The sequence below is a fragment of the Stegodyphus dumicola genome, chromosome 6 (assembly GCF_044657685.1).
Source record: "Stegodyphus dumicola isolate Sdum_Otavi_A_Nest chromosome 6, ASM4465768v1".
Classification (NCBI taxonomy): domain Eukaryota; kingdom Metazoa; phylum Arthropoda; class Arachnida; order Araneae; family Eresidae; genus Stegodyphus; species Stegodyphus dumicola.
Window position 1 is genome coordinate 153,556,045 of NC_140773.1, and position 14,488 is coordinate 153,570,532.

The window sequence follows — 14,488 nt, forward strand, 5'->3', positions numbered from 1 at the left end:
TGTTAGCATCTGAGACTGTGTTGTTCATATTTGGCTACTCTACATTCATGATATGTTCGTATTTTATTTTTAATTTATTCAAGGTGAGTTCCGTGAAATGTCCTGCAATTTTCATGAAAAATTAAGATTTTATTTTGTTTGTTACTTCTTAATAAATTCCTTATTCAAACGTTTCGATGATAGTGTTTTAAATTAGTTACAGTGTGACTCAAAAATATGATTACATATTTGATCGCATCGTGTTACGATAGTATTATGACAAAGGGGGAATTGTATAACAACGCAACAATACCAACCAGATCCACTTTATTGCCTCCAATTGTTCGCCGTTTCGAATGCTTTAAATCTTTGCCAATATTGCTGCATTAGTACTATTGTGGGAGATTTCTTTTCAGCGATTTTCACGTTTCACTTTCATTCTGGGTAATGATCTATTATTAGCCATTTTATTCTGGCACGTTATTATTCGAAAAAAAAAAAAAAAAAAAAGCCTGAAATTAAACCTTGAGCTCCCCAGCGTTAATATCCTTCAGTAATTGAAAGAATCTTCTATCTTTATTTTCATATATTTTTATTCTTTGTGGACAGTGGCCATCAAATTCTTTAAAGATATACAAAATTTTTCAATTTAAAAATAAAATTCATTAGAAATCGAACTACGGAATTAAATGTTTGAACTAAAGTCGGAAATTGGTCTTCAACACAAATCCCACAGCAACAAAATCCCACAACAGTGTGGTTATCTATTTATTGCAGATAGTTTTTTAGCATTGACCTTCCTCCTGAAGGGGGAAGAAGAGAGAGGATGGATAAAAATCTGCTACAAATAAATTGTGTTGACTTTCTAGCTTGTGCGTAAATAAACCCGCGGAACCCTTTTGCTAGAGGAAAAAAGAGACATCTAGTTTCCAATTCGATTTTCTTTGATGATGTAACGTCACTAACCGGAAAGTTCGGTCTGCTCGACAGGAAAAACCCGAGACTAAATTATAAGTATCGTAATCTGTCATCTTCAAAATTACCTGGACAACAAATTTAGCCGAAATAGAAAGCGATTATTGCAGTTCGCTTGGCATTACTTTTAGGTTCTTCCGTAATCCGCTTAGACAGCTGTTTGAATGTTCGTTGCTGACTGCCATTCTCTAGCATCTGCGTACTGCACGTCGTATGCACAAAAATAATAGTTTTAAAGACCGAATTTCTGTGTAAATGTTTTCAATTACTGGTATCAAAAGGATAATACAGGAAGTGTAAAATGAGTTACTAATTATCAGATGATTCCGCAGTTGATAATAAAGACGGTATTCATAATATAATCATTATAATTCTAGATCATAATGTTATTTGTTGTCTGAAATATTTCGCCCTGCTTTTAAGTTTTAGCTTCTTGGTAACTATAACCGGAAATTAAATGTTTTTGCAGTAATAATAACACTAAACACAGTGTTGGTGGAAGTGCATCATCTAAACGGTGATTCATCATCTTTTGCGGTGATTTTTATGCGTATTTTATCCGCCCTTTTTACATATATCCTTTTTTGTCAACTCTTGTGAAGAACTTTACTTTGTATTATTCCATAAAGCTGAGAATTATTGCTTTTATTTTCTTAAACACAGGTACTAAAATGACATAATCAAAATCGGAGTATAACATTGCAGAATCTGTACTATTAAAATCTCTGCCCGTCTGTCTGTCTGTTTGTTTGTAACATCATCCCCTTGAGAACGGCGGAGAGTTCCCAAGAAAGATATACCCCGAATTTTAAAAATTCGTGAGAAGCTATTTCGACCATTCTCATCTTCCTACGACTTTAATCAGCCGAGATACTGATTAAGAACTCTGAAAATGCCAATTTTTGCACTCAATTTTTCCGAGCGGGAACAGTCACGCGCGTTGGACATAAAAGTGCTTTATTTCGAAAAGTGTTGCCACTGCTCATTTTCAAATCGTAGAGTTCGTTAATGAAAAATTTGTAAGACTTAACAAAATATGAAATTAAAATAGCATTGCCAAACATTAAATGTATTATTATTATATAAGATCATATTCTGTCTTTCAAGAAAGCACGCGATTACGTGTGACGTCATTGTCGAAAACTTTTCGTTAATCTCAGCATTTGTAAATAAATAGCTGCTGTTGGCAACAAAGTTTTAGGTTAGGACATTTGTTATTGCTACGTTTGATATTGAGAAAAGTTGTTGTATTACATTAAATTTAAATCGTGACGTCATACTTATACGTATTAACCTGAAGTGCAAACGTTTTCGTTTCCTTATGTGGCAAGACAAAATTTATTTACGAATTTGTTGTTGCTTGGAAAGAATGAACTGATTTCATTCATATTAAAATGTTTTTGTGCATTTTCTTTTCAGGTGTATATGGAACTTATAAGTTTTGCTTTAGCCGCAGCTTTGTGTAGAGTACATTAAATTAATAGTTCATTTTATTTTCAGTAACATAGAACTTACTGCTTTGGCCGCAGTCCCCTGATTTGGCGGGGTTGCCCGCCTAGTAAATTATATTCCTTATAGATATATATGTATGTACAAAATTGGAGGATGCATAGCGCACCCACAGTGATAATGTGAATTTTCCTAGAATAAAATTTTGTGTGGAATTTATAGTTGTGTGTTCTTAGAGTGTCATTTTGCTAAATACGCAGCAAAGTCTTCAAGTTATGATGCAACCCTCGCCAAAGCCAATCCTTTGCAACTTTCACCAAGTCATCTTATTTCAATAATACCGCAGTCTTATTACATCTAATGTAACAGTTTTATTGCATATATATATGTATATTTCGTCAAGGAAAAAATTAAGATTGGTCCTAAAGTCAAAAGTTCTTAGCAATAGGTTGTTAGTTAACTTTTTTTACGATATTATTCAGAAAATTAAGATTTCTTCGTTTGACTATTATATTTTAAACCATGCTGATCGGTTTGTTTTAAATTCTCAAAAATATTCAGTGGTAGAGGTTCCTAATGTCATCATGGTAATCAGTGGTAGAGGTTCCTATTGTCATCCTGCGAGACATTCTGCCAGGCATTCATCAGTTGTCACTCCAGATCTGCGATATTTTGTGGTGCACAAATCTGGCGGCCTACCGTGTCCCAGACATGCTCTATTGGTGAACTTGCTGGCCAAGGAAGAGTATCAAGCGCACGGAGACAGTCCAGAGGTATGCGAGCGGTATGTGGCCTGGCATTATCTTGTTGGAAAATGGCCCCAGGATGACGTGTCATGAAGGGTAATGCAACCGGCCGCAGGATGGTATCAACATATCGTTGAGCTGTAAAGATGTACGGAGAATGACTAATGATGACCTGCTATCATAAGAAATAGCGCCCCACACCATCATACCAGGGGTTATGGCTGTATGCATCTGTAAACAAAGGCTGATTGGGATCGCTGGCTCCGTCCTCTCCATACACGAACACGGTGATCATCTGCTTCAAGAGTGAAGCTGGATTCATCGCTGAACACGATAGGATGCCAGTCTGATGGCAGCCATTTTGATCGACTGCCACACCACTCCAGACGACTCCGCCGATGTTGTGGGGTCAAAGGCAAAGGTCTTAAAGGCCTCTGCGAGCATAACCTCGCCTCAGACAAGGCCGTGAGATAGTGGACGGAAGCACAGGAGGTATATATAGACTTGGCTGTAATGCGTTGAATAGTCGACAATGATACCGTTGAGGCGGTTCGGGCCTGGCGAACAAGCATCCTATCTTGCCCGGCATTTGTGCTCCTTAGCCTTCCAGAGCCTTCATTTCGTCGTCGGCCATTTCCTTGTAGCAACCATTGCTGCCAACGACTTTGCACAGCAGTGTCTGTACGCTGCAGATGGTGGCCTATTGCTCGGTATGACCACCCAGCTTCATGCAACCCTACAATGCGACCACGTTCGAAGTCGTTTAGTTGACTGTAAGGTCTTCGATATCGTCGTAACGGCATCTTTAGTTGCTTCTTTACAGAATTTCAATGGCAGCAACAACAAACAAACAAACAAAACAAAAAAAAAAAAAAAAAAAAAAAAAAAGATAAATTTTTACGTCTCTGTTACTGGTTTTATACTTTGCGAATTGCGCACTAGAAATGTGCTTAAATTGTTATCGTTGCCAAAAATTTGTGAAATCTTCGTTAATTATTAATTTTTATGGTTTAAAAATAAGTAAGCAATTCTTCATTCTGAACACGGTCATTATACTGAAAATAATTAATCATGGCGTTTGACATCCTGTTTTAACATTTCGCAGCCTGAGCCATTTACCCATAGAAAGTGCGCTTGCTCAATTTTAGACTGTTCTTAGTTTTGAGAGATACTTGCAAATAATTTCCTAAGCACCGCTAATTGTGCTTCGAGATGAAAGATAAAGCTGCAGTGCCTGAATTTCGCATAAAATATTTACTTCTAAATTTGTGCAAACAAAATAGGAACTAAACTTACAAACAGGAAGAGGAGTAACATCCGAGTCGTGAATAAAATTAGAGAACACTAAATACACTAAACGTCCGATCACTCAACCGAAATAGCGAAGAAATATAACATGGAATCTTAAAAAAATAATATTAATCTTAAGTTTTTCTGGTATCCTGTCTGTCATTTTAGATAGAAACACTGGATAAAATGTAAAAATAATTTATAATTTTAGTACATACTTAGTAATATTTTTCATAGGCTAGAATGCCATGAAATTTTTTCGATTTATAACTGTCGAAGTATTAGTATATGTAGATTGTTTTGTAGCTGCATCTGAAAATGTTTTGTCCTCGCTATTTATGGAGACCGCCTATTTTTACTGCCGTTAAAAAAAAAAAAGGCTTTCAATAGAACATTTGGTTTATAATTACTTCCTCTGTAGCGCATTGTAAGCTTTCAGGTCTTTCGTGACTGCTGCTGGTTTGACGCCTGTACTACTTCAGTTACTGCTTTGTGTTTCTTTTTAAGCTCCTATGTCTATGCGCGTTGCAGCTGATTGGTAATGTAGCTTTATAATGGGTTATTTGTTTCGTATATACTGTTCTATCAAATTAACTTTATTGATTTAGGAACGATTTTCTTAGTCCAAACTCTGCTCTGGAAACTAATTTTTAGACTCATTTTGACTTTTATTACAAAGTATCGGTTTGTTTCAGAGAATATTACAAGTGAATTTTAAAAATTTGGGAAAGAGTAAGTTGAACTGAATGCATTTTAAATTAACTGCGGCATCTTAATTATAATATATAGAAGTGTTTATATTCAATTACAGCAAGATCTTACATAAATATTTCTTTCTAGAATAAAGTATGCGGTGCTTGTATTATATCTGCCGATGCTCATGTTTACCATAAATTCTTGTATTGCATTCAAATAAATGTTAGTTTTACTGTTCGCTGTGGGTCAACAGTGACTAGAATGTTAAAATGGAAATAAATAAGTAAATAATAATAATAAAAAAATACATATTATTTAAGTTTAAAACTCAAAGCCCTTTTTATTGTTTTGGAATTGTTATTGAAGGAATTTGTTGAAAAAAAAAAACTCATGAAAATTTAAAAGAACAAAAAATATAGTACAAATAATCACATAATGTACAATTATTTCCTAATGCTTCCTATCTGTTTCATAAGCATGAGAAGGGGAAAATATTTTATCAAAGGATTCCTTAAAAAAATTGGTCTTCAAAATATATAATTTAACCAGTAATTTATCTAAAGGATACTTATAGCTGTTACATGTAAGTGATGCCCAGTGCCGGTGCTATCCGGGCGGCAAAAATACGCTCTGGAGCCGGCCGTATTGATGCCATTATTGATAATTTGCTAGTAGATATGTTGCGAGCATATATTTATGTATAGTTGGTATACATAAATTGTATAATTTGCTAGTAGACATGTTTACCATAACTTCATGTATCGCATTCAGATAAACGTTAGTTTTGTTGTAGTTTCGTTGTGGGTCAACAGTGACAAAAATTATCTTGGGTGTTTCTACTTCCCTCACACAAATTCCTCTATTTTTTTATAGTTTATCTGCGCTTATCAGTATTATATACTAACAATGTACGTGAAGTTCATTGTGTGGGAATTAGTTCACCGTAATAACGTAGTCTTGAACAAAGAGGATAGCTTCTGTTTTCACAAATTGCATAATCCTAGAGATATAAAATCAAAAATTTGTAAAGAAAAAAAGTTCAAGGAAAAGCAAACAACAAAATTCAATACGCAGGTGACAGATAATGACTATGATTACGCAGCAGTAATTCAAATATTTATTGACAGTGTAGTGAAATGTTTAAATGAAATTTACCATTTTGGTCAAACATCAAACTTTTTATTTTTCAAAATTACAAAAACTAAAACATTTCCAGCTCGAGAATCTTCAGCACATCTTCAAGCGAGCATCTTTTTAAGCAGGAGTACTTTAACATTTCCCACTCGATAGTTAAGTTTGGTAGCGTAGCAACGCTAAGACGTTACAGTAGGTTATCACCAACGGAAACAAAGAGGTTTCACTATCGGAAGTTACAACCCACGAAAATCGCAGGCATCAGTTCGTATTTAAGTGCTATTTATGGTTTATTTCTTTCTGTACGTCCTTCTGTTCAGTCTAAAAACATGTGAATCAAGATGTAAAGATGTTCTTTTAAAACAGCTCTTCTGATGCTTCTACAAGTACAGTATCCGTTACTGAATCTTGTCTGAATGTGTTTTCCCTCTCACACTCTGTTCGATGATGTGAAAAGGTTTTAGATTTTGAGAAGTTCAGGATTATAACGAACAGTTATTCTGTTTGGTATCATTATGCATTATTGATGCTTTTCCGACATAAGACAGTTAATTCTGAAATGCTTTAATGCCAAAGCCCTTCCAGGGCACCGTGTTTGTATGCAGGGTTTAAACCTACTTCTGCAGCACCAGCGAGATCAAAGAATGTATTTTCATAATGATAGGTGTACTGTCGCATATACATAATGATTTCGCATATATTGCAATTTTATCTTAATTTTAATGAGGAAACAGAAGTTGCCTCTGCGCCTTTAAAGTGATGTTGTGTCTCGCATTTTCCTGATGGTTTAGAGTTAATTAATTCACTTCATATTTTTTTTACCATGATTATTTCTCTCATTGGAAGATGATCGTGGCTCGGTGATTGAAACTAATGTGATTTATTTAATATTAATGTCTTTCTGTTGTAACTCAATAGTTCAAGCCGGGCTCCAAATCCCGACGGAACGGGTTGACTGCATGGGTATTTTATTAGTTTTCTTCACGCGCAAGGCAGATATGAGCCATAAGTCTTCCACAAAGGCATCCATCCACATATGTAATGTATGTAGTTCTCAAGTTACTTTGTATTAATCGATTAACTTCATAACTATTTTTTCCCCCATCGTAATGGAAGAAAGTGTGTGTGTGCGGATTCAGGTAACCATTTATTTCGCAGTAATAATTCAGAAGCCCATTTATCCTAGTAATCGTCCTTTGAAAATTTGGATAATCGTCATATTTCAAAATCATTTATGCATTTCTTCGGAGGTTGAAACCATTGATCAGATGATCAAGGTGATGTTTTTGTCCTTTCGGTCTATAGAATCAGCATGGTTTATGCTTTTATTTTCCCGATTCATCTGATTTCTTTCTGTATAGAAAATTAGAGTCGCAACGACTCGAAAAAATTGTGAACACCGGAAGGGCATCATCAGTGCCATTCGGGAGCTGCTAAAAGGAAGAAGAATGAATTTCAGAGCGACATTCAATGGCTGAAGAAATGCATGGCGATGATTATGTTGAAAAGTGTTCAATAATTTGAGGAAAATTAGCCGGCTATCTAAATTCTTACTGTGAAATTAAATGGATTTTTGGACTCTCGCATATATATTTATTTGGAATCGTTCTTTTTTGGATCAGCGCGAAGTCTAACTGGTTATTTTTCTATAATTCAACTTTTTGTGGTGAATTGGATTAGCAAACGCTAATATTTTCTGCAATTCCAAGTGCATAATTTTTATCGATAGATAGATAGCATGTGCAGTCGAAATAATTTATTCATTCAAAAACGCTACTTGCTTATTGTTTTGGTATTTATCGTTTTCTGTTATGATACGTATTACTAATTTTTTATCATTATTATTTTTCATTGGTTTATCCGAGGAACTCCTTCCTGTAGAATTCATTCGTATTTTATCACTTATTGCAAGTTTTGTTATCTAAGTAATTGATTATTTGATAATTTCGTGGCGAAACAAATTACATGTGTTTATTTAATTTACTTTTAATGCAGTGCACTTAAAAAATCCTCCTCGAAGGCATCATTTTCCTTAGGTTGAGAGCTCTTGCATGCTTTGCCAGAATCAAACAAACCAGATGATTCAAAATAACTTTCTCTTATTCTATCGCTGTTACTTGCAAGGAAATAGAACTTTTTGTAACTATTTCATAATTTCGTATTACCTTCCTGAAAAAGTGGGGGTATCAAATACATTGTTGACCTTTGAAGCGCGCATCATTTTTAGATAAGAGAAGGACATATTTATCATTGAGTAACTTTCTCCAAGTCTTTCAGTCTGGACTTTTTCGTGCACTTAGCTTGTTTAATGTGTTATATTTATAACCTTGCTTGGATTAAAGATTGTGTTCTTTTAGCGATTTATAATGACGCTTCCCATCATGGTGTTTATAGACTTACCTTGTTTTAATCTTAATATTTTTATAGTGACTTTAAATGTCTATTTAGCTTCGGTGAGTAATTAAGGCAATTTTATTTAATATTTTATAGGATAAAGAGGTATATTTTTCCTAAATTTTTATCTCCTTGCTCAAAGCGAAGTAATTATTGTAATCACGAAAAATTTCGGGTATCGTATTTCAACCATAATAGGAAGTAAGTTTAAATGAAGTGAAGCAAATAAAGACGAAATATATTCACGTTTTGGCAGTGTCAAATTAAATATATATATATATATATTGGGAAAATAACGAATTTAACTTTTAATGCATTCTCCCTGTTCCTATAACTTACATTTTATAAAGTTTTACACTGGTTATGAAAAAATAAAAATAAATGAAATTTGACTCCCATAGGACAAAAATTGACCAGAGTTTTTAGTTTCAGAATTCGGAATTTTTGATGTCAAATTCTAACTTGCCTTGAGGGATCAATTAATTTAGAATATTTTGAAGAAGTAAGTTTAAATGAATTGCATCAAAATGTGTGTATAATTTAATAAGCCATATGAGGAAGTAATGTGGTGTTCGCATCAGATTTTGTATCCACATCAGATTGAATATCTTTTTAAGATCACAACAAATTTTTATGGCTTTTATTTATTGATTGAAGTACATGAAATACAAGACAGCAGTTGCTTATTTTTATAAATGCTTATAATCTATTTTTCCTTTCTAGAATACAACCGGTTTGAAGCAAAAATTCATGATCTCAGGGAGCAGATGTTAAATAATACTTCTGGCAGCTTACGGACTTCTCAAAAAAGATCGCTGTACGTTAGGTGCGTGAAAGTTTTTATCTAAAGCTCTGTATTGATAAGTATAGTGTATATAAATTTCCTCTGGTTGAACTTCAATTTTCTTCCTTGCAAGTTAAGTATGACATAAAAAAAGTTATGCATCAGTTTGTGTACTGTAATATTAATGCTAATCTGTTTAGATTTATATTCGCCTGAGACTCGTATATATATATATGTTTTTTTAAGTTATAAAATGCTTTTTAATTGTTTCTGTAGAAAATGTCATGTTACTACTTGGCACATGTGGAATTATTTGGCACTTTATTAATATGTGCAATAAATAGGGTGGCTCAATCATTTTGTGAATGTGAATTATGTGATTTTCTACAGTGGCACTGCAATCTACAATTGCACGGAGAAAAATGTAAAATATTTAATTATTGAATAGATGGATAGTTTACAATTGAAGACCAGCCTTATAACATTTAAGGAACAGCAAGATTCATTACTATCAGTGATTTTATAGTATTGGTTAAGCGAAATTTTTTTAACAATTTTCCATATATTTAATTATTCTGTTTGAATTATACATTTTACTGGCTGAAGGGTTTAAAATTTATTAGAAACTGATTTGTTCTGTTCTGTAATGATCAATAGAGTTTTGTTTTAAATGTCTGTATAATATATGCATGTATGAACCACTTACATTTTTGAATACTTCAAGAATAGCTGTTTTGTACTAGAGATTCCTTAACAATTCGTTCCTAAAACTTTCATGAAAAGCTCAAAAATGTAGTGCTAGTTATACTGATGATAAACTATGTATTTTGGGTAGTATAGAGAGCTGAAATTAACAACTGCATAATGTGGATCAATATTTTGCTTTTTCAGAGCATTATTTGATTATGATCCATCTAAAGACAGTGGACTGCCAAGTCGTGGCCTTCCATTTGGTTTTGGAGATGTTCTTCATGTAACTAATGCAAGTGACGACGAGTGGTGGCAAGCTAGAAAGGTTTTATCAGACGGAGAAGAGGAAGGAATGGGCATCATACCAAGTAAAAGGAGGTAAAACATTGTTTATTCTTATATAAGTCAGTGATATCTGATGAGTTATCTTTTTCTTTTTTGATGACTACCTGAGAAGGACATTTTTAAATTGATGTACAGCAAAAGGCCAACAATCTGCCATTCAACTAACCAGAGAGTTGAAGTAACCTTAATATTTTAGATTTTTACAAAAAAAAGTTTCTGCTGAGTAATTTTGTAAATGAGAGATTTGTAAGTCCATTATAGAGATTGTAATACTATTAACATGTATACATTGTCACCAAACTCTGTGATTTAGCAAACAGTAGTGATGGATAAGCCTCACGCCGCAACACAGTTTTAGAAATTTGATTTCGTAAGTTTTGAAGTTTGAAATCTCTCTGCTGAATTATGTACTCCCTCAAAGATTTTTTCTACATACTTATTGTTCCCCTTATTGCTTGTCAATTAAGTATACCATTGTTCGAAACCCTGAAAAAAAACTTCGAATGAATGACTTCAAAAGATAAAGTATTGCACGTGTATCTTTCAGGTTTCTTCTGAAACAAAAGTGTGCACGTTATACTGTGAATATACCTAAAAGTTAAAAAATGTAGTTTCAAATTTATAGGTGTGCGTTATATGCTGGAATATACGGTAATTTTAAATGCAGGCTTTTGATATTTAAATTGGTTACAAATAATATGATTGTATTTATAATTTTAGAGCAAATATTTTCCCCATGCATTTGATTTTCCTAACTTTAATTGCGATTTTTATACCCTCATTCATGTATCTGGAATTCAGCATTTTCCGAGCTTACCAGATAGATGAGCTTTTACTGTACTTTCATGTTTTCAATGTAATTGGAAATCATATTAAACTACAAATGTTTTTATTATCCTTTTAGAGTTGAAAGAAGGGAAAAGGCTAGATTAAAGTCTGTTAAATTTCAAGGAAGGAATAGTTTTTCAGATGGGAAGGTAGGTCAATAATTTTTATATATTATATATGGTGGATGGACAAAAATATAGAAACACCTTGTGAAATGCATGTTTAAAAGGAAAGATTGATTTTAATGAAATATGTAGGTGGCGCTGGCGTTTTTGACTACTGACGCCACCTATACAACTTCGTAAATGTGCTAAACAGTTCAGTTGTTGTCGGAGTACTGTTATGTGAGGTTGTCATTGCATTATGTCAGAGTTAACAGACTTCGAATGTGGGCAAATTGTTGGAGCACGTATGGTAGGTACTTCCGTAAGCAAGGTAGCCGAGGTGTTTAGTGTTTCAAGAGGTACTGTATCGAAGATTTATTCCGCATATTTGAAAAGCAGAAATAAATCATCTGCTAAATCACAGCGCGGACGAAAGTGTGTCCTGAGTGATCGTGACAGACGATCATTAAGGACAATTGTGACGAAAATGGTAGGTGCTTCCGTAAGCAAGGTAGCCGAGGTGTTTAGTGTTTCAAGAGGTACTGTATCGAAGATTTATTCCGCATATTTGAAAAGCAGAAATACATCATCTGCTAAATCACAGCGCGGACGAAAGTGTGTCCTGAGTGATCGTGACAGACGATCATTAAGGGCAATTGTGACGAAAAATAAGAAGACCACACCTGCAAAAGTTACTGCTGAAATGAATGTTGTGTTACCGAACCCTGTGAGTACCAAAACAATTAGAAGGGAGCTTCATAAACAGGGAATTGCTGGCTGTGCTGCAATTGAGAAGCCACTCACCAGTGATGCTAATGCCCGTAACAGGAAAAGGTGGTGTTTAAGTCATAAAGCCTAGACTATAGAGCAGTGGAAACGAGTAATATGGTCTGACGAGTCTTCTTTCACATTGTTTCCCACTTCTGGCAGAGTTTATGTCTGGAGAACGCCATCTCAAGCTTATAATACAGACTGCTTGTTGCCAAGAGTGAAATATGGCGGGGGTTCTGTTATGGTTTGGGCAGCTATATCGTGGTTCTCTGCTAGCCCCATGATAACTGTGTCAGGGCACATGACTGCCAAGACTTATGTGAACATTTTGGCCGATCAAGTTCATCCCATGGTACAAACTTTGTTCCCCGATGATGATGGTGTCTTCCAAGACGACAAAGCCCCTGTTCACTCAGCTCACATTGTCCAGGACTGGTTTTCTGAGCACGAGGATGAGTTGTCCCATCTCCCCTGGCCACCACAGTCACCAGACCTGAATATTATCGAACCTTTGTGGTCTACATTGGAACGGAAAGTGCGTTCTCGTTATCCACCGCCAACATCGTTATCTGAACTTGCCACCGTTTTGCAGGAAGAATGGTATAATATTCCCTTGGCAAACATACAGGAACTGTATTTATCCATTCCGAGAAGACTGCAAGCTGTTTTGGATGCCAACGGGTTTCCTACACCATATTAAGCAAAGAAACATGTTTTTTTTTAAAGGTGTTTCCATATTTTTGTCCAACCCCTGTATTTGCATGTACACATAATTGTTTACATGTGTGTTATGTGATACTGTATATGACAGTGCTTTTCTATTTGTATGTATTTCATCTACAGTGGAGTTATATTCATTTATATGTATGTGCACTTCCACTTGAAAATAGTTTGTCATTTGCTTAAAAAATGTATGATTTCTGAATTTAAAGGTGACTTAAATCAACAAAATTTCTGTCTGTTATGTCAAGAAAATTAACCAGATAGTTTTACAAAAACTTCTTAAATCCAGTTTCTGTGAAGAATTTTCAGATTGCATTACTTTTTCACTTTTATTGTGTTATTACTATTTACTGTATGTTAATTGCATTACATTATTGTGTACTGTCTTAATAGGTGATCTACCTTATTTAACTGTGTAGTTTTATAGGTGGCGCCACTAAAATCGTTGTTTTTACCCTTTTTTTTCCCTTCTGCTATTTTATTCAAATCTGCATAATCAGATTTATTATTTAATATTAATATTTTTTACATTTTGCAAAATATTTATTTCTTTTGCTTCGTTTTATGCTGCGTAAAAGAAAACATTCAGTGTGTGAATAAAAGGAGAGGGGGAATATTTTTTTAAAATTTGATCAGCTGGTTTAAATATGTCAATGAATTACTCGATATTAATATAACTAAAAGAGAGCCCCTAAATGATATGGATTATGTCAAGAATGTACTGCTGTATTTTTATTAGTTTATTAAAAAACTTATTTACAAACAATTTGTTGTAAACAGAGTATTAAAAAAAGAGAGATAAATTAAACACTGTGGCCATATAGGATAAGTTCTTATTGCTCTTTGTAATGTAAACAAAAAAAAAAAAAAAATTCTATTTGAGAGTAAATAAAGATTCAAAGACAACATTTAAAAAACTCTTCACAAATTCAACTGAAAAATTACATGTGAAAGAAATGATAAGCATAAACATTGCTTTTACAGATAAAATAGTCTGAAAAAGAGATGGCGTCATCTCGTATAAAACTGATTAACTAACATAATTCAGTAGATCACCAGTTGAGGCAATACCCCTTATTGTTACTGTAATGAAATGAGCCTAAACAGTATATCTGTCATCTTTTTATGTAGAGTACACTAGAGCGGAAAAAGAAAAATTTTTCCTTTTCAAGGAAGTTCCCTTTTATGAAGAGCAAAGAAAACAGTGGTGATGATAGTGATAATGATCGTAAGTCTCAATATTTTTTAATATGAAATGAATTTTTATGTGAATATGAATAATATTTTAATATGAAATATGAAATCTATTTAATTCACTTTGTTTCAAACTAATCTAATCATTCAAATGAGTTCATGTACTAAAATGATAAATTGCATATAAATGCTCTTAATGAATGTTTTTTATCAATAAAATATCAAATATTTACTTGTTTAATGAGTCTTTGTCAAACTTAAGATTCATGATTGTACAATTGGTAATGGGAATTTATTCTTTGATAATTATTTTTAATGCAATGCATAATTTTTAAATACAAAATTGGAATAAATTTTTTATAAAACTTTATTTATTTTAAATCATA

The 14,488-nt window shown here is 33.6% G+C and overlaps 1 protein-coding gene across 7 annotated transcripts in view; it reads left to right on the plus strand.

Moving 5' to 3' along the window:
* The window catches only part of LOC118184470 (disks large 1 tumor suppressor protein-like), a 711,253-nt gene that overhangs the window by 680,861 nt on the left and 15,904 nt on the right, over positions 1–14,488 (plus strand). For all 7 annotated transcript variants that reach the window (XM_085819058.1, XM_085819059.1, XM_085819060.1 and 4 more), the window contains 4 exons: positions 9,387–9,489; positions 10,339–10,515; positions 11,387–11,459; positions 14,040–14,136. In XM_085819058.1, coding sequence (XP_085675184.1) covers positions 9,387–9,489; positions 10,339–10,515; positions 11,387–11,459; positions 14,040–14,136 — 450 coding nt within the window. The remainder of the gene's footprint in view (positions 1–9,386; positions 9,490–10,338; positions 10,516–11,386; positions 11,460–14,039; positions 14,137–14,488) is intronic.